At 39.7% G+C, this 22309-nt stretch overlaps 1 protein-coding gene across 1 annotated transcript; it reads left to right on the plus strand.

Annotated features, from left to right (window-relative positions):
• The first annotated feature begins 496 nt into the window (after window positions 1–496).
• Window positions 497–22024, plus strand: LOC132900174 (inositol-tetrakisphosphate 1-kinase-like). The gene is made up of 10 exons (XM_060942214.1): window positions 497–579; window positions 2666–2690; window positions 4260–4382; window positions 5411–5528; window positions 7595–7693; window positions 14443–14483; window positions 14677–14842; window positions 21210–21277; window positions 21480–21642; window positions 21939–22024. Exons 1-10 carry the CDS (start codon window positions 497–499, stop codon window positions 22022–22024), a joined length of 972 nt encoding a protein of 323 aa, XP_060798197.1.
• The last annotated feature ends 285 nt before the right edge of the window (window positions 22025–22309 follow it).

A 22309-nucleotide genomic window follows, 5' to 3' on the forward strand; every position in this document is an offset into this window, starting at 1 on the left:
ATAGGTTACATTATAGGTGGGAAAAGTTTTGAAATTATTTATCGTGGACTCATTTTTTTGCATCAGAAAAATCTATCATTTTAACGGGGTGTGTAGACTTTTTGTAGCCACTATAGGTCAATAAAATGCAAAATATGAGGCTGTAGAATGATTTTAAAAACATTTGTTATTAGTTTTATATATTACGTGCTGCAGCACTGTAACATCTGCAGTGTCATAAAAAGTCTACATAAATGCAATCAATAATTTATTCTTATTCCTTTTTTATCACTTTTATTGTTGTTTTAAAATACTAGTGATGTAAACTGTGTATGCAAATCGCAACATATTTAAATATGTATTAAGGAGAACCTTTGGCTCTGCCTCCCCTGTCCTGAGCCCCTGAGCATCCCGATGTCCACTTTCCTACTCACTCACTCACTCACTCACTCTCTCTGTCTCTCTCTCTCTCCCTCTTTCTCTCTCTCTCACTCTCTCTCTGGAGGTCGAAGCGGACATGGCGAGCCGGAGAGTGGGCTTCTGTCTGAGTGTGAAGAAACGGCGGAGGATGAACCTGAGCGTGTTCGCTCACCTGTGCGCGTGAGAACCGGAAACCTTTTTTTCCCCTTGAGTTAATTAACAGAAGTTTAATTTTCATGCATTATATGATGTGGAAAGAATCCAGCGTATTCTGTGTAGTGCACTTATACAGGAAGGAGGAACGTCATATATTATTGTATTAATTAATGTGGTGGACTCTTTGTTGCACTACATAGGGTGTAGAGTGCATTTTATAGTGAGCAGGACCCTTAATAGGTCAAGGTTAGATAGAAATGCACATTAAAATTCATATTTTGTTGTTATTTGATTGGATATCTAGTGCACTACTTGTCACTCCGTGACGTCATTATGCCATACCGTTGCATATAAGAAGCAGGGACGAAAGTAGTCGGCTATATGCAGTACACACACACACACACACACACACACCTGGATTAGTCTGCTTCTATAGGCTATTAGTGAGCTGAATTACACTCACTATTGACCATTTACTGTATTTCATCCTGTACTTACAGGCAGTAGGGAGCTGAAGCCCAATTTGCATTTTTATGAGACTAAATAGTGTGTATATACAACATATTTCTCTATTATACATTCAGGAGATATGTTGCTATTAATGTGGTCATGTGGTTTCTAATCGCAATACATAATGTAATATTTTATATACCATAGTAATCTAATGCATATCACCTATTTAGTGTATTAGATATCTAATAAACACTAATTAGGATGCAGCTCCAGACTCCCAATAAATACTCTCAGTGGCCACTTTAATAGGAACTTGTTGTTGATTCTAAGATCCCTGTTCTTGGCTGCAGGAGTGGAACCCAATGTGTTCTTCTGCTGTTGCATGCTGAGCTGCTTTTCTGCTCACCACGGTTGTAAAGAGTGATATGAGTTACTGTATCCTTCCTCGCAGCTCAAACCAATCTGGCCATTTTCCTCTGACCTCTTTTATCAACATGGCGTTTGTTTCCACCCACAGAACTGTCACTCACTCACTGGCTGATTAGAGAACTGCATAAAACTGCACGTGGATGGGTGTTCCTAATAAAGTGGCCAGTGACTGTACATAGCATATGTATTGAGTTCCAATAGTCTGATACCACACTGAAAATCTGGGATGATTTTTTTTTTTTTTTGTAATTTATTTATTTATTTATTTTAATTTTTACAACTTAAAACTGCTCCTTACTGGTGCAACAGAAATGTGTTCAACCTATCATCCAGACATCATAAGTTTAAACCCCAACAATGCCACAGTTATCTGTGGCCAGGAGGCCAAAACAATAAACCTGGAAATGCTCTATGTGTGGGAGGGGCATAATTTCTCTCTCCCCTGTCAATCACAGCCACACTACCCAGCTGTTCACATTTGTGAGACCATGTTTGCAAAAAAAGCAAAGGGGAGTCCCATATACGATTCATACATTGGGGGAGTGCCTGTTAGAGAGTGCACTTGTCCTGGGCCATCGGCATAGTGAGGTAGGGTGGCCAGTTCCTTTCCTCGCCGCCTTTAACTTCCCCAGTGTTTCCACCAGGTCCCCATTCACTGCTGGGTGGACAGGGAGCGAGCCCCAGATCCCCGTCGAGCCAAGGCTCGAACCAGGGACCGTTCGCTTAGCGGTCAAGCGCTCTAACCACTTGGCCACCTGCGCTCCACCATGTTTGCAGAATAGGGCAGATAACACTTTCCTTGGTATTTAAGACTCTCTGAAGGATTATGTATATATCATCAGACATGAGAATTACATTTATATCAAGGTTGTCATTAAAGCAAAAGGGGATTGCCAAATAATAACAAATTCTGAAATTCATGTAAATTTTGAAGAAGATAGTATTTCAGACTCAAGTTGTTGCTTATATAATTTGGAATGAATTTGTACAATTATAATGGAAAAAATGCATTAAATTTGAAAAGAATGTAAAATAAAAGTATCTCCACAAGTGGCCTCATATTTTTGTACCCCACTATATTTCATACCGCACATATAGGGAACATAATCCCAGTTAGCTTTTTATTAGACATCTAGCACACTAAAAGGGTATATGTAGTCTGGAGATTAAGTAGAACAAACCTTAGTAGACATGTTGATATTAATGTGGTTATTTGGTCTCTCTTTAGAGGCAGAGGGATTGAGGTGGTTGAGGTAAGTTTCTCTAAACGGCTCATTATTTTTAGCAGTTGTATTTGTTACTTAATTAGATGTACATAAAAGTATTTTATTGTAATTAGAAATAAGTCCAATTATGAGTAAATCTGTGAGTCAATCAAGAAGTCAATCACTGAGTCAACTACTGTGTCAAACAATGAATGAATCACTGAGTCAATCACTGAGTCAACCATAGTGTCAAACAATGAGTCAATCAATCAAACAATGAATCAAACAATGAGTCAATCAATGAGTCAAACAATGAGTCAATCAATGAGTCAATCACTGAGTCAACCATAGTGTCAAACAATGAGTCAATCAATCAGTGAAACAATGAATCAAACAATGAGTCACTCAATGAGTCAATCAATGAGTCAAACAATGAGTCAATCACTGAGTGAGTCAATGAGTCAGTCAATGAGTCACTCAATGAGTCAATCACTGAGTCAACCATAGTGTCAAACAATGAGTCAATCAATCAGTGAAACAATGAATCAATGAGTCACTCAATGAATCAAACAATGAGTCAATCACTGAGTCAACCATAGTGTCAAACAATGAGTCAATCAATGAATCAATCAGTCATGGTTAGCTCATCTCATTATCTCTAGCCGCTTTATCCTGTTCTACAGGGTTGCAGGCAAGCTGGAGCCTATCCCAGCTGACTACGGGCGAAAGGCGGGGTACACCCTGGACAAGTCGCCAGATCATCACAGGGCTGACACATAGACACAGACAACCATTCACACTCACATTCACACCTACGCTCAATTTAGAGTCACCAGTTAACCTAACCTGCATGTCTTTGGACTGTGGGAGAAACCGGAGCACCCGGAGGAAACCCACGCGGACACGGGGAGAACATGCAAACTCCACACAGAAAGGCCCTCGTCGGCCACGGGGCTCGAACCCGGACCTTCTTGCTGTGAGGCGACAGCGCTAACCACTACACCACCGTGCCGCCGTCATGGTTAGCTGTCTATCAATAATGATGAAGTAAGAGCTGGTAGTCCTCAGGATAATAGGGGTAAGATCTGGAAACAGTGTTTGGGGTAACAAGGAAAGTAAGAAAAGACTACATTGAGTCATAAGTGTCAGTGTTCAGGTCTAAGAATAAAAATAGGTGAGTCAGTAGACGACACAGTCATGACGACTCCCTAAAACACCAGAACCTCCTTATTCATTGGTTAAGAAACTTAAAAAGACAAATATCATTGTACACACACATTCTCTCTCTCTCTCTCTGTCTATTGCAGGTGGCTTTGTTTTCATTCCTGTGTTACTGTCACAGGCACCTGCGGTCATCAATTCTACAACTCACACACACACACACACACACACACACACACACACACACATTGTCTGTCAAAAACACTAGAATCCATGTCTACTTACTGTTTTGTCCAATGTAAAATAACAAATTGTGCTGAACACAAATGAAAACTGATAATGAATAGTCCTATGGATTGTCCTCCGTTTTTTCTTTTGATCAGGTCCCACTGATATTTTAAATCTTCTTGATAACCACCGCTTGTCTGAGAGATGCAAACTTATTTTTCCACTCAGATAGACCTAAGTCAGCCAATGGAGTCTCAGGGCCCATTCGACATCATCATACACAAACTCTCTGATGTGATTGTAGAGGCAGAACATGACAGCCAATCACGTCAGCTTCTCGACAACTTCCAGGTAGCACAGCCAAACATGAAAATACAACTTTAATACACCACACTATACCAAAGAATCATTTGGTAACAGTTATATTGGGTAAAATAATTAGACTCCAGTGGAAATCACTCCCTGGAAAGTGAGACTCACTGATCAATCAGATAATCCAATAGGTCAGCTCATCAAATAATGCAATCAAATCATCCAAGGAGATAATCCAACAGGTAACAGGTCAGAATAGGTCCAGATCAGACTATCCAATCTGTTTATCCCATCAAGTCATCCAGTTAAACAATCTAATCAGTTTATAAATTAGTTAATACAATGGAATGTCCAATCAGATCCTCCAACAGGTTACCAGTCAAATTATCCAATAGGTCATCTAATAGATCACCAGTCAGGATCATCCAACTGGACAAACCAGAAAGATCAGTCAAAAGATAATCTAAAAGTCATCCAACTAGCTTATTCAATGGGATCATCCAACAAGTGACTGATTAGATCCTTCAGTAGATCACATGTCAGACACACACAGCATCATTCAGTTAGATTATCAGATCAGATCATCCAGAAAACACCCAATCAGTTACTTCAATAGGTCACCAGTGCAGTGAAAGAATCCATTAATCCAATTAGTGATCCAATCACATCATTAATTCAGGTGGCTGATTAGAGATTCTCCAGTGGGTCACAAATCAGACTTTCAAATTAGACTGTCCAATTAGATCATCTAGTAAGGCATCCAATCAGTTTATCCAGTAAGTCATCTGCTTCCATGATCTAATCAGATCATCCAACTATATAATGCAATTGTTTGATGCAATGAGCTATCCAATCAGATCACCCAAAAGGTCATTAATAAGGTCACTTACATTCACTAACAAAGTTTTCCATCAGATAATTCATTTGGATTATTGTTACTACCAGTGCTGTATGTTTGTATATGATTATCAGTGTATGTCTATGAGTACCTCGTGTGTGTGTGTGTGTGTGTGTGTGGACACCTGTGAGTGATAAAGACCATATAATGTGCTTTTATTTTATTTCAGACTTACGTGTACACACACCCTCACACTGTCCTACTGGATCCATTGCCGGCCATGAGACAGTTACTGGACCGCTTTGCCTCATGCCGCATCATCAGCAAACTCCAAAACACACTGCAAGGTCCAACATACACTCTTCACACACACACATACACACACATACTCTTCAAATTAAATCCCTTTTGCTTTATGAATACATACAATGTCTTGCAAAAGTATTCATCCCCCTTGGTGTTTATCCTATTTTGTTACATTACAAGCTGGAATTAAAATGGATTTTTGTAGTATTAGTACCATTTGATTTACACAACATGCCTACCACTTTAAAGGGGAAAATTGTTTTATTGTGACACAAACAATAATTAAGAAGAAAACACAGAACTCTGGAGTGTGCATAGGTATTCACCCCCTTTCATATGAAACCCCTAAATAAGAGCTGGTCCAAACAATTCACTTCATAAGTCCCATAATTACTTGATTAAGCTCCACCTGTGTGCAATCAAAGTGTCACATGATCTGTCACATGATGTCTGTATAAATCAACCTGTTCTGGAAGGACCCTGACTCTGCAACACTACTAAGCAAGCAACATGAAAACCAAGGAGCCTCCAAACAGGTCAGAGACAAAGTTGTGGAGAAGTATAGATCAGGGTTGGGTTATAAAAAATATCCCAAACTTTGAATATCCCAGGGAGCACCATTAAAGCCATTATAGCAAAATGGAAAGAATATGGCACCACTACAAACCTGACAAGAGAAGACCGCCCACCAAAACTCACAGACCGGGCAAGGAGGGCATTAAACAGAGATGCAACAAAGACACCAAAGTTAACACTGAAGGAGCTGCAAAGATCCACAGCGGAGATGGGAGTATCTGTCCATAGGACCACTTTAAGCCACACACTCCACAGAGTGGGGCTTTATGGAAGAGTGGCCAGAAAAAAGTAACTGCTTAAAAAAATCACATTTGGAGTTTGCCCAACAGCATGTGGTAGACTCCCCAAACACATGGATGAAGATTCTCTGGTCAAATGAGACTAAAATTGATCTTTTCGACCATCATGGGAAATGCCATGTGTGGCACAAACCCAACACTCTGAGAACACCATTCCTACAGTGAAGCATGGTGGTGGCAGCATCATGCTGTGGGGATGTTTTTCATCTGCAGGGACAGGAAAGCTGGTCAGGGCTGAAGGAAAGATGGATGGCACTAAATACAGGGCAATTCTGGAGGAAAACCTGTTTGAGTTGGCCAGAGGTTTGAGACTGGGATGAAGGTTCACAAGCCAGCAGGACCCGAAACATACTGCTAAAGCTACACTGGAATGGTTTAAAGGGAAATATTTAAATGTCTTAGAATGCCCTAATCAAAGCCCAGACCTCAATCCAATTGAGAATGTGTGGCATAACTTGAATATTGCTGTACACCAACGCAACCCATCTAACTTGAAGGAGTTGGAGCAGTTTTGCCTTGAGGAATAGGCAAAAATCCCAGTGGCTAGATGCGCTAAGCTAATAGAGACATACCCCAAGAGACTTGCAGCTGTAATTGCAGCAAAAGGTGGCTCTACAAAGTATTGACTTTGGGGGTGAATACCTATGCACACTCCAGATTTCTGTTTTTTCATCTTAATTATTGTTTGTGTCACAATAAAACAACAATTTTCACTTTTAAAGTGGTAGGCATGTTGTGTAAATCAAATGGTGCTAACCCTGCAAAAATCCATTTTAATTCCAGCTTGTAATGCGACAAAACAGGACCAACACCAGGGGGTTACTTTTGCAAGACACTGTAACATAGTAACAGTTTAGACATATTGTTAAAGCCTAAGTTACGCAATTTGGAAAATAAAGCATAACATAATCTACGTACCTTTGTAATACATAGCTAATTGACCCTGTGTTCTGTATCACAAATTAGCATGGGGTGAAGAAGAGATTAGCACTTTTATGTAGAGTAATAATTTCATATGAATCCCAAATTCACACAAGCTAGCCGGTTACCAAGCATTAGGCTATAAAAGTCTAAAATGAAATGTTCACATCAAACCAGTTCACAAACCTTAAGCTCCAAATATTTGTTACCTGCAATGTTTTAGGTTTACTTGGGTGTGTTGATTTATGTTCTCATTTTTTTTCAAAATGTATTTATTGCAGTAACTTTCCTTTTTGTTCCCTCTTGTACAGGAAAGAGTATTTGCTGCCCACCGTATTTAGAAATGAACACCACCGACATGTCTGCCATCCAGGAAGCAGTGGACCGGAAACAGCTCACTTACCCTTTAAGTCAGTCAAACTATCACACAACCCCAAATCAGAAAAAGTCAGGACGGTATGTTGAAGTTGAAACTAAAACTAAAAACAATTATTTGTAAATAATCTTTGACCTGTATTGCATTCAAAACAATCCAACAGCACGTTATTTCATGTTTTACCTCATATTAATTTGATTAGTTTTTCAAAGTAAACACTTATTTCAATTTTGGTTCCTGCAACACATTTGAAAAAAGTTGGGACGGTAAAGCATTTACCACTTTATAATGTTGCCATTCCTTCTCACAACACTTAAAAGGTGTTTAGGAACTGAAGACAACAAGTGATTAAGTGTTTCAGGTGGTGTTTCCCGTTCTTCCTGCAAACAGGTCTTAAGGTGTGAAACAGTACTGGGTTGTCACTGTCGTATCTTGTGTTTCCGAACTCTTCACACTTTCTCTATTGGGGACACACCCTCTTCTTCCACAGCCATGCCTTTGTAATGTGAGCAGAATGTGGTTTTGCATTGTCTTGTTAAAATCTCCCTGGAAAAGATGTCATCTCGAAGACAGCATATGTTGCTCCAAAATCTCAGTGTACTTCTCTGCATTAACGCTCCATCACAGTAGTGTAAGTTACAGTGGTGCTTGAAAGTTTGTGAACCTTTTAAAATGTTCTATATTTCTGCATAAATATGACCTAAAACATCATCAGATTTTCACACAAGTCCTAAAAGTAGATAAAGAGAACCCAGTGAAACAAATGAGACAAAAATATTATACTTGGTCATTTATTTATTGAGGAAAATGATCCAATATTACATATCTGTGAGTGGCAAAAGTATGTGAACCTTTGCTTTCAGTATCTGGTGTGACCCCCTTGTGCAGCAATAACTGCAACTAAACGTTTCCAGTAACTGTTGATCAGTCCTGCACACCGACTTGGAGGAATTTTAGCCCATTCCTCTGTACAGAACAGCTTCAACTCTGGAATGTTAGTGGGTTTCCTCACATGAACTGCTCACTTCAGGTCCTTCCACAACATTTCGATTGGATTAAGGTCAGGACTTTGACTTGGCCATTCCAAAACATTAACTTTATTCTTCTTTAACCGTTCTTTGGTAGAACGACTTGTGTGCTTAGGGTTGTTGTCTTGCTGCATGACCCACCTTCTCTTGAGATTCAGTTTATGGACAGATGTCCTGACATTTTCCTTTAGAATTCGCTGGTATAATTCAGAATTCATTGTTCCATCAGTGATGGCAAGCCGTCCTGGCCCAGATGCAGCAAAACAGGCCCAAACCATAATACTACCACCACCATGTTTCACAGATGGGATAAGGTTCTTATGCTGGAATGCAGTGCTTTCCTTTCTCCAAACATAATGCTTCTCATTTAAACCAAAAAGTTCTATCTTGGTCTCATTCGTCCACAAAACATTTTTCCAATAGCCTTCTGGCTTGTCCACATGATCTTTAGCAAACTGCAGACGAGCAGCAATGTTCTTTTTGGAGAGCAGTGGCTTCCTCCTTGCAACCCTGCCATGCACACCATTGTTGTTCAGTGTTCTCCTGATGGTGGATTCATGAACATTAACATTAGCCAATGTGAGAGAGGCCTTCAGTTGCTTAGAAGTTACCCTGGGGTCCTTTGTGACCTTGACGACTATTACACGCCTTGCTCTTGGAGTGATCTTTGTTGGTCGACCACTCCTGGGGAGGGAAACAATGGTCTTGAATTTCCTCCATTTGTACACAATCTGTCTGACTGTGGATTGGTGGAGTCAATTCTTTAGAGATGGTTTTGTAACCTTTTCCAGCCTGATGAGCATCAACAATGCTCAGAAATCTCCTTTGTTCATGCCATGATTCACTTCCACAAATGTGTTGTGAAGATCAGACTTTGATAGATCCCTGTTCTTTAAATAAAGCAGGGTGCCCACTCACACCTGACTGTCATCCCATTGATTGAAAACACCTGACTCTAATTTCACCTTCAAATTAACTGCTAATCCTAGAGGTTCACATACTTTTGCCATTCATGGATATGTACATAATATTGGATCATTTTCCTCAATAAATAAATGACCAAGTGTAATATTTTGGTCTCATTTGTTTAACTGGGTTCTCTTTATCTACTTTTAGGAGTTGTGTGAAAATCTGATGATGTTTTAGGTCATATTTATGTAGAAATACAAAAAATTCTAAAGGGTTCACAAACTTTCAAGCACCACTGTACTTTTGCCAAGTTGATGCTCATCAGTGCTTCCACCCTTATTGAAGTAGCTCCCCCAAATTTTAATTTTTTGAATGTTACTCAACAAGGGAAAGGTGGAGGGATCGCAAATATATTCAAAGTCTCTTTTCAGTGTAAACAATCCTCACTTGGTGATTTTATGTCCTTTGAACACTTATGTGCACTTGTTACATGCTCTCCTAACATATTATTATTAACTATTTATAGGCCTCCGAGACATTCAGCCAAAGTCTTTCTTGAAGAGTTTGGTGAACTGTTATCAGTCATTTGCTTAGAGTTTGATTGTCTTATTATATCTGGGGATTTTAACTTGCATGTAGATAATACTGATAACATTTATGCCAAAGAACTACTTGCAATTATTGACAACTTTAACCTAGTACAACATGTACAGGGGCCGACCCACTCTCGTGGTCATACTCTTGACCTCGTCATCAAAAAGGGTCTTACTGTTTCTAATACTGTTGTTGACCTGGCCTTATCCAATCATTTCTGTGTTTTCTTTGATGTTTCTATGTCTCCTCACATTCAGAATAGCTCAACGACTATAGGTAGGAGAGTCATAAAAGACAACACATGTGCTCTCTTTGAGCAAGCTCTCTCGCAGAAATCAACCAAAATGTCAGACTCTGTAGATGATTTACTGGAATTTTTTAATTTAAATATGACCCAAATTATGGATGATATTGCTCCATTCAAAATCAAAAGAGTCAATGATAAGCAGAAAGCACCATGGAAGCAGTACCCGGCTGTTAAACTGCTAAAGAGAGAATGTAGAAAGACTGAAAGAAAATGGCGCAAATCTAAACTTCACGTTCATTATCAAATCCATAAGGAGATGCTTTGTAATTATAATTATGAAATTCGTAAAGCAAGACAGTCTTTCTTCTCCAATATCATCAGCAGGAATATGAACAATGCCCGTGTGCTATTTTCAACAGTAGAGAAGCTAACTAATCCCCCACCACAATTAGCACCTGAACTTCTCTCAGTTAATAAATGCAATGAGTTTGCATCCTTTTTCAAAGGTAAAATTGATAAAATACGGCAGAATATTCCTCATAATATATCTCAGTTGCAAAAAATTGAAAAACTGCAATCACCAATGACACAGATAGATAACTTTAACACAATATCAGAATTTTGTTTAATTGATTATGAGACCCTTGAAAAAACTGTACAAAATCTCAGTTCCTCAACATCTGAATTGGACATTCTGCCCACCAACTTTTTTAAGTCTGTTCTTCATCTTATAATTACAGATGTGCTTCAAATTATAAATACATCCCTGGAGACTGGCGTTGTTCCTGTGTCCCTAAAAAAAGCCGTTGTAAAGCCCCTTCTTAAAAAAAATAATCTGGATCCTACAGTATTAAATAACTACAGGCCAATATCAAATTTACCATTCATTGGGAAAATCCTTGAAAAAATTGTCTTCAATCAATTAACTGCCTTCTTGATAGCAAACAGCCGTTTTGATAATTTTCAGTCAGGATTTCGTGCCAATCATAGCACTGAAACAGCGCTGATTAAAGTTATAAATGACATACGTCTTAATACTGATGCAGGCAAAACATCGGTCCTGGTATTACTGGACCTCAGTGCAGCTTTTGATACTGTTGATCACAACATACTGCTATATCGACTTGAACACTGGGTTGGATTGACTGGTAAAGTTATAAATTGGTTAAAATCATACTTAAAAGATAGAAGCTTCTTTGTTACCCTGGGAAATTGTTCCTCAACGTCAATGCCCTTGACCTGTGGTGTCCCCCAGGGGTCGATTCTTGGACCATTACTTTTCAACCTTTATATGCTCCCACTTGGGCAAATTATCAATAAAAATTCAATTTTGTATCACTGCTATGCAGATGACACCCAAATTTATTTCGCTCTATCACCTAATGATTATGCCCCCCTTGAATGTCTCTACCAGTGTATCGATCAAATCAATAGCTGGATGTCACAAAATTTTCTTCAGCTGAACACAGATAAAACAGAAGTAATTCTATTTGGAAAAAAAAGATGAAAGACTCAAGATTACCACTATTCTTGACACAAAAGGGATGAAAACTAAAGAAATGGTTAAAAATCTTGGTGTTTTCATTGACAGCGAGCTAAACTTTGATAGTCACATGAAAGCAATCACTAAAACGGCATTTTATCACCTAAAAAACATTTCCAAACTAAGAGGACTTATGTCAAAAAATGATCTGGAAAAACTAATACATGCCTTCATCTCTAGTAGGGTTGATTACTGCAATGACCTTTTCACAGGCCTGCCAAAAAAGACCATCAAACGACTTCAGCTGGTTCAAAATGCAGCGGCTAGGGTTCTCACACGAACAAAAAGAACAGAGCACATTACTCCAATTCTAAGGTCCCTTCACTGGCTTCCAGTAAGCTACAGAATTGACTTTAAAGTATTGCTGCTGGTGTACAAATCTCTAAATGGTACAGGGCCCAATCACCTCTCTGATATGTTGCAGCGGCCTAACTCAATCAGATCTACCAGATCGCAGCAGCAAAATTTACTGGTAAAACCTGTTGTTAAAACAAAGTGTGGTGAAGCAGCTTTTAGCTACTATGCAGTACAGCTATGGAACCAACTGCCAGAGGACATTAAAAATGCTCCTGCTGTTGGCAGTTTTAAATCTAGGTGAAAGACCAAGCTGTTTTCAGATGCTTTCTGTTAAATAATTAATATTGTCTTTTTTTTATAATTTTTACTTTCTCTGCATGTTTTAAATTTACTTTAATTTTAACTCTATTCTATTTTATTCTTTATTCTATTCTGCTGGTTTCCTTTTTTTCTCCTCCTATTTCTACTTTATTTTATTATTTTATTTCTACTATTGTTTAATTCTTATTATTTTCTTTTAATTATTTTAATTCTTTTAATTAATTGTTTTAGAATAAAAATAAAATTATTTTATGTAATTTTATTTCTCCATTGTATACTGTTTTTGTTTTTACTTCTGTAAAGCACATTGAACTGCCATTGTGTATGAAATGTGCTATATAAATAAACTTGCCTTGCCTTGCCAAGGGCACTGACACAACCCCATGCCATGACACACCCTGGCTTTTGGACTTGTTCCTGGTCACAGTCTAGATGGCCTTTTTTGTCTTTGTGGATCACATGGTTTCCATTTTTTCCAAAAACACCTGGAATATTGATTTGTCTGACCATAATACTCATTTCCACTGTGTGATGGTCCATCCCAGATCCCTCCGAGCCCAGAGAAGTTGATGGCGCTTCTGGACACAGTTAACATAAGGCTTCCATTTTCCACAGAAAAGTTTTAACTGGCATTTGTGGATGTAATTCTGTATTGTAGCTTGACAAAGGTTTGCCAAAGTAATCCCAAGCCCATGTGGTTCTATCAGCTACAGATGAATGATAGTTCTTGATGCATTGCTGTCTGAGGGATTGGAGATCACGGGTGTTCAGGTTAGGCTTGTGCCCTTGCCCTTTACACACCAAATTTCCTCCATACTCCTTGAATCATTTAACAATATTATGCACCGTAGAGGGTGAAATATCCAAATTCCTTCCTATGTTTCTTTGATAAACATTGTTTTTAAACATTACAATTTTCTCATGCACTTGTTGACTAACTGGAGATCATCAGCCCATCTTTGCTTCTCAAAGACTAGGCCTTTCCTGGATACTGATTTTGTACCAAAGCATGATTACAATCACCTGTTGACATCACCTGTTTCGAATCACATCATTATTTAATTGTTTTACCTCATTACTAGCCTTAAATTGCCCCATCCCAACTTTTTTTGGAATGTGTTGCAGGTCTGAAATGCAGGAATGGATGGATGTTAACAAATGAAATTAAGTTGCCCAACAAAAGATTAAATATCTTGGATTCATTCTGTCTGCAATGAAATACAAGTCAAAGGAAATTTAGAAATTACTGCTTTCCCAACTTTTTCTGATTTGGGGTTGTATATTTATTAACAAATTTCTTAGCTAAAACTAACTAGCCAACTAGCTAACAAGGTAATGCTAGCAAGTAAAAGGATATATTTGTATACCTTATCGAGGTAGATATCTAAAAGTTTTTAGCCAACACTAGAACAAGCTAATGCTATAATCTAAAAGAGAATAGTATCCTATTTTGCTATTATTAATAATGAACTACTATTTTTATATTGTGGATTAAAATTTAAATCACTAACAATGCGTAGATGAGGAAACAAATAGTAAGCTACACTTATTGGTGGTTTGATCCAATTAGCAATTTTTATTTGCAGTTTTGGACATGAGCATTCAAGGATGTTGTAAAAGTGGGGAAGAGACTGAGTATTGTTCAAAATTGCAGTTATTAAATCTGTAGTAGCTGCCCATTTTAAATTCACTTTAAGTAATAATAGATTTAATGTTTAAATATGGAATTTTTCTAATGTTCACAACACTATTCTTTGGTGAGAAGCTTCCTGGAATGAGGTTTACCTAAGATACCTACGCTAACTACCATTTACAGTTTGCTAACGTGGTTTTTTATTTTGTAGTCTGTAAAACCAGGGTGGCCCATGGATCCCGCTCACATGAGGTGCGTTCACTGAATTAAATGAAGTTTTTAGTAATTTTGTTCTTGATTGTTCTACTATAACCACACATCTTTCATAAACACCATTTCTATACTCTATTGAATCCATTGGATGTATCCCAAATCACCTTATTCACCATTTACATCATGTCACCTTCAGATTCCACAGTGCATTATGGGTATTCTCTCTCTGTAGATGTCTTTAATCTTCAATCAGGCTGGTCTGAGAGATGCTCGTCCTCCATGTGTCCTCCAGAGTTTTGTGAATCACGGTGCCGTGCTGTACAAAGTGTTTGTTGTGGGTGAGCAGCACTTCACAGTGGAGCGACCGTCGCTCAAGAACTTCCCCACTGGACCCTACGGTGAGTGGGCACTACCACAGTCATGGCTTAATTTCAGTACCATTTTAAAGACGTCTGTGTCAAGTCAACATAAATATTGTTCTATTACTTTATCCACCTTACATTCATACTAGAAAGTGGACATGGAGCAATCACTGCTATGGCCGTTTGTGGGTGTGGCCTGTCCAGTGATTTCTTAGCTCCAGTGAGAAATGGTAGTAGGTATACTATATCTAAAGCTAGCTAATTAAACACAAATTAACCCTATGGGGTCTGAGGGTATTTTCTGGCACTCTAATGATTTTGGCATGCTCTGATTTCAATAAATCTCAACAGTATTTTCAAAGTCATATGACTTTTTTGTATACAGCACAAGTTCAGCTACAATAATATCTATATCGTATGTGTGTCATGATTGTACTTTTCAAAAAATAACAGATAAATGAAGATGTTGTAAAAAGCAGTTTTAGAACTGTGTGAAAAAACATGACCTAACCCATTGTGACGAACCATTTTGATCACTTGAGGTGATTCTGTTCAGTCCTGGGAATGTATCAAGCACAAAAACTTAAATCTGCTCCATTGATTTGGACAATTAACTGGCCATCAAAAAAAATTTGTCCTATTGTTTTGGGATAAAGGGTTGGCAGTGGTATTCAGTGAGAAGTGTAAAAAATTCCATTCCATTCAATGAGAAGAGTGAAAACCCCTCCCACTGCCGACTCTTAATCCCATCAGGTCAAGTCCCAATGGGTAAGGTCATGTTTTTTCACACATTCCAACACAGTTCTCAAACTGCTTTTTACAACATCTTCATTTATCTGGTATTCGACTTTATTTTGGTATTTGACTCACTTCAGTGTGTCTTGAAATTAACTCTTGTACTCTTTTACTGAGTTCAGAACCACAACCAACTCTGTTACTCTGTTACACAATTAGACTACTCTGTAATTTTGCTCCCACTCCAACTCCAAATTTTACTCTCTAAACTCAAAGTAGAGCAAAATGAACTATTTATGAGGAAAATACTTTTAACTCTGGAAAAAACCTGTGCAGTCATTTTTCCTGTGTATGCACTACAGTGCACGCATATCAACTGAAATGTTCATAATAAATATGAGCATGGATTGAGTCAAAGTTAAAAAAATAAAGGGCTCTACTCATCATCAATTCTCAAGATTGAATTGAATCGCTGTCCTGAATCATGAACTGAATCATGAAATGAATCGCTGTCCTGAATCATCCAAAGCACATAAAATCTATGTGCCATCTTGCAACAAGTTTTACCTCCAAATAGCCTAAACTATGGCTGACAGATTTTATCCTGTTGATGGTGGGTGTTCCCACCATGAAAGAGAAACCAGTTGAAACCGAAAGAATGAAAGTGATTATAATGCCATTACCATGTGAATAGTCTTTTATGAATGCGTAATTGCGCATTCTGCGCTCCGACTCCAGTGTGACTGAGTAAGGTGACAAGTTTTGTTTCATCTAATTTAGGTAATTTAAAAACTATAATATTATTTGGCAGTGGGCACATAGGAAAGTGTAAAGTAGAAAGTTTCTGTCAATATGTTTATCATGGGGACAGCGTGGCTCAGGTGGATAAGGCGCCATACTATAAATCTGGGGACCCGGGTTCGATTCTGGCCTGAGGTCATTTCCTGATCCTTCCCCGTCTCTCTCTCCCACTCATTTCCTGTCTCTACACTGTCCTATCCAATAATAAAGGTGAAAAAAGCCCAAAAAAATGTTTATCATGCTTGTATGATAAACTCAAAGATATTTAGTTTAACCAACATCGCCTCCACTGCTAGCTGGCTCCTAGCTGGCTAGCTGGCTCCAACCTCATATGGATCCATCAAGCTGGCTATTTTCCACATCCTCCACGCTGTGGCTGCTCATCTTGGTTCAACATTTGTCTCTTTATCAACCATAGTCAACACCACCCATTTTCAGGATCTGCTTTTTCACAGTGTCGGCCATGGCACTTCATTACACACCAACCAAACTCCACCAGCTTATTCCCAAACTGCCTCCTTCCACCGAACTCATCAACATGCTACGAAACTCTGGTCTTCTACGCCGACCCTGTTACATTCATCAAGGATCCCGCCGCAAATTCATATATATTTCAAGTACTAATAATTCCATTCCAGCTCTATGGACCGACCGCAGTTCACACATCGGCTCCCGCACTTCCTCCCTACGTCATCACAACACACGTCATCAGAACACATCCTCTGTGAATTTTTTCAACCTCCGGAAAATCCCAACCACCTCCCCAACAGCTTCAAAACAAAAGCAACTGAAAATCGCCCTCTTCAACACAAGATCCCTCAACAATAAAAGCCTCATCCTAAATGAATTCATTACAGACAACAAACTCGATCTGCTGTGCCTAAATGAAACATGGCAAAAACCCCTGGACTATTTCTTACTCAATCAAACCACCCCTACAGGATACTCCTATCTGGATAGCCCACACACTGAGGGCAGAGGGGGTGGCATTGCTGCTATTTTTAACCAAGACCTCCAACCCCGCGCACTGTCCCTCCCCTCTGCCCCATCATTTGAACATCTTGCTTTTAAACTTCCTGGGCCTAAACCTCTCATTACTGCTATTATTTACCGCCCCCCCAAACCCAACCCATCTTTCCTATCTGATCTCTCTGAATTCATCACCACACTTTTTTTTTTCTCATCATCTCTTTTGCTCCTTGGCGACTTCAACCTTCACATCGACTCCCCGGACTGTAAAAATGCTATGGACCTCCTCGACCTGCTCAACTGCTCCAGTTTCACCCAACACATCAACTTCCCCACCCATAACCGTGGACACATTCTAGACCTGGTCTGCTCCACTGGCCTTCACATCCACAATATTTCCAGCCTTGACCTCTCCATATCCAACCACCTAGCCATTTTATTTGACATCGACATTCCCACCCTCAAACCAAAACAAAACCGCAGGATCACCTTCCGTAACCTCAAATCCATCTGCCCAGTCACTCTCTCCACCTGCATATCAAACTCTCTTTCTTGCCTCACCCCCCCAAAAAATCCAACCCCCATGGACCTTGTCAACATCTACAACAACACTCTGTCTACCTCCCTCAACACACTGGCACCTTTGAAGACCAAAACAGTCACCTTTACCCACTTGGCACCCTGGTTCACTCCGGAACTTCACAAGCTCAAGAAACAACTCCAACAACTAGAACGACTTCACAAAAAAAACGGCCTCACAGTCCATTCCCTTGCTTACAAAGATCATATGCAAGTCTACAAATCAGCTCTCAACAAAACACGTTTCACATACTATTCTGGCATCATTCATTCTGGTTCTTCCAACCCACACTCTCTGTTCTCCACCATTAACAAACTCCTCAAACCCCATGACAACATTTCATCCTCATTCACCCCAGAGAAATGTGATAACCTCATGTCATTTTTCAATTCAAAAATAGAAACCATCTACAACCAGCTTGCATCCTCCACTACTACTACCCCACCACCTGAACCCACACTCTTTTCATCCTCTGACCAACGGCTATCAACCTTCTCACCCATAACCTCTGTCGACCTTTCCAAAATACTCTCTACTATGAAATCATCTACCTCTCCTCTGGACCCCATGCCATCTCAACTTGTCAAAGACTGCTTCACCCCCCTCGCCTCACTCATCATAGATATCATTAACTCCTCCCTCACCTCTGGCATAGTCCCCCCACCTCTCAAATTGGCAGCCATCACTCCTCTCCTTAAAAAACCTGGTCTCGACTCCGATGATCCCAACAACTACAGACCCATCTCCAACCTTACATTCCTGTCAAAACTTCTGGAAAGAGCCATTGCAATTCAACTCAAGACCCATCTCCTCTCAAACAACCTGTATGAAACATTCCAATCTGGTTTCCGCACCCACCATAGCACCGAAACGGCCCTCCTCAAAGTCACCAATGATCTCCTTCTTTCCTCTGACTCTGGCTCCCTCACCATCCTCCTTCTCCTTGACCTCAGTGCTGCCTTCGACACAGTCAATCATTCCATCCTTCTCAACCATTTAGAATCCATTGGCATCACCAATCCCGCCCTCTCCTGGTTCAAATCCTACCTGTCTGAAAGATTCCACTATATCACCATCAACCATCATAAATCCCACACCACCCCTGTCGTACACGGAGTCCCTCAAGGTTCAGTCCTGGGCCCCATTCTCTTCATTCTGTACATGCTTCCACTTGGACACATCATCCGTCGCCATAGACTCCAATTTCACTGTTATGCCGACGATACCCAGCTTTACATCACCACTAAAACCATCTCCCTTGCCATCCTCTCCACCCTCACTCGCTGCCTTACTGACATTAAAACCTGGATGAACCACAACTTCCTCAAACTAAACAGCAATAAAACTGAGATCATCATCTTTGGCTCAAAATCCATCCTTCCCACCTGTCAGAACTTCTCACTCTGTATCGATGGCCATTCTGTCATTCCCTCCCCCCTCATCAGAAACCTTGGAATCTACATGGATCCTGCACTCTCATTCAAATTACACATTAATCATGTAACCAAAACATCCTTTTTCCACCTATGAAACATTGCACGCCTGAGACCCACTCTTTCCACCCCAGCTGCAGAGACATTAATTCATGCCTTTATCACCTCTAGACTCGACTACTGCAATAGCATCCTGTATGGCCTTCCCTCTACTGTTCTTCAAAAACTACAATATGTTCAAAACTCTGCTGCCCGGCTGCTCACCCGCTCTCCCTCCAGAGAACATATCACCCCTGTCCTCCGTCAACTTCACTGGCTTCTCATAAAACAACGCATACACTTCAAGATCCTCCTCATCACCTACAAGGCCCTCAACAACCTTGCACCCTCGTACCTGACTGATCTCCTCCATCGCCACTCCCCCACCCGCCGACTATGCTCTGCAGATGTCAACCTCCTCACTCCCATCACCACGTCCAAGTAGCGGACCCTCGGAGACAGAGCCTTCGCCATCGCTGCCCCCACCCCCTGGAACTCCCTCCCCCTGGCCATCTGTAACTCCGATACACTACTTTCCTTCAAGTGCCATCTCAAAACCCACCTGTTCAAGACTGCATATGACACTTGACACATCACCTTCCTGCAGATCACCTTCCTATTTATCTGTTGTCTGTGTGTGTATTTTTGAACCTCCTGTAAAGCGTCTTTGGGTACCATGAAAAGCGCTATACAAAACAGATGTATTATTATTATTATTATTATTATTATTATTATTTATCTAAATACATTACCTACTCATTCTAAACTTGCCAAGCTTCTCCTGGTGACTCTCTCTACCCCAAAGGGTTAAATAGTGCACTAATCAGTGTGAAAATTGGTTGTTTGATTTACATGTTATGTCCTAGGGTTTGTATTAACTTCATTGGCAGATTAGCAAATCTAACTGTACTAGTTATGTACTGTCAACAGAAGCACCAATGATCTACTTCCTTCCATGCTTTATTTTGCTTAATAATGCCTAGTGAGACACTGTTTGATTTACGACCTTCCAACTGCGTTTTTCTAGATATCTTTTGTCACAGCTGATTTTACTGTGTGAGATAATTAGCAAGCTAACTTACAATACTTAAGATATGATGGCTAGTAGCAAACAAATTTAACTAGCAGGCTAGATGGCTAGTTAATATGAATAGACCATATACACTGATCAGCCGTAACATTAAAATCACTGACAGGTGAAATGAATAACATTGATTGATTATCTCATTACAGTGGCACCTGTCAAGGGGTGGGATATATTAGGCAGCAAGAGAACAGTCAGTTCTTGAAGTTGATGTGTTGGAAGCACATCTTTCTAGTTCTGTGTTGGACACCTTTCAGTTTTATCCAGGATTAACATTTTCAGCAGTTTCTACTACAGTAGCTCTTCTGTGGGATTGGACCATATGAACTAGCTTTCGTGATCCATGTGAATCAATGAGCCTTTGACACCCATGACCCTGTCGCCGATTCACCGGTTGTCCTTTAGATCCTTGGACCACTTTTGGTAGGTACTAACCACTGCATACCGGGAACACCCTACCAGATGTACCATTTTGGAGATGCTCAGACCCAGTCATCTCGCCATCACAATCTGGCCCTTAAAGTCACTCAAATCCTTACGCTTGCCCATTTTTCCTGTTTCCAACACATCAACTTCAAGAAGTGACTGTTCTCTTGCTGCCTAATATAGCCCACCCCTTGACAGGTGCCACTGTAATGAGATAATCAATGATATTCACTTCACCCCTCAGTGTTTTTAATTTTATGGCTGATCAGTGTAACTCAGAGTCAATACTTTGAACTACTGTTTTTATCTTGATGCTGTATGCATTTTTGTGCTTAGACAGGAAAACAATCTTCTTTAACAGCCACGAGGTGTCAAAACCTGAGTCCTGTTCCCATCTAACTGCAGTAAGCAGTCAATTTTTTTTACATCTGTTTTGTCTAATTAGTAGAAGTAATGTTAGCATTATTATTAATAAGCAATTTAGCATTATTTTCATTAGTAGCATTAATTATTTGCTTTGTAGCTCATGGCTTTAATAACTATATACTATAGTTATTATATTTTACATCTTTCACACTTGATAAACGGTGAGTGATTTCCTCCTAGCTGGATGAGACAATGCCTCGAGTACCTGCCCCAAGTGATGACGCAATGGTTGCCATGGTGAAGGAGCTGAGGGCAGAGCTCGGAATGGGTTTGTTTGGCGTGGACGTCATTATGAACATCGATACACACACACTCACCATCATCGACATCAACATATTCCCTGGTGAGGGCACGCACACAAATCAGACCAGCGCACACTACAATCGATCAATATAAGTTAACAATTCACATCAATGTCAGATTATTTAGTGGTAACAAATCTATTAAGATGGATTATCTTGTAGTTTTTATGGAACCAAGTGCAACAGTTCTACTAGTGGTGATAATAATAAAAAAAGGATATTAGGTAGTAAGGTTGTTTAAATCTTACAAAGTTAAGTAATTAATGTCCACGTAGGATTCTCGCTTATTTATTTTGATCAAATTCGACTAAATTGGCCTGTTTTTTGTTTCGTGCAGGCTATGAGGGCGTTCCTCAGTTCTTCTCTTCTCTCCTCAATCACATCGAACAGCTACTGGACACATCACACGATACCACACACTGAACCTCTCAAACTACCACTAATCTATGATGACAACCTGTTAGCGAGTGTAGTATCCTGCTAACTGGAGGGCTAATTTGTCATTCATACTGTAATGAATAAGTTTATATTTAACATGTTTGTACAGTTTACTCTTTGAACTGAACAGCTACAGGTACAGTTTCATACAAAACAAGCAAAATAAAGTATATTTACATGTCCCATATGGTCAAAGTCCCTCTCACGCCAGAATCTGGTCTTCCCAGGCAGTCTCCTGTCCCAGTACTAACCAACTCTTTAAGGCATATG

This window comes from Neoarius graeffei, chromosome 16, assembly GCF_027579695.1.
Source record: "Neoarius graeffei isolate fNeoGra1 chromosome 16, fNeoGra1.pri, whole genome shotgun sequence".
Taxonomy (NCBI): Eukaryota; Metazoa; Chordata; class Actinopteri; order Siluriformes; family Ariidae; genus Neoarius; species Neoarius graeffei.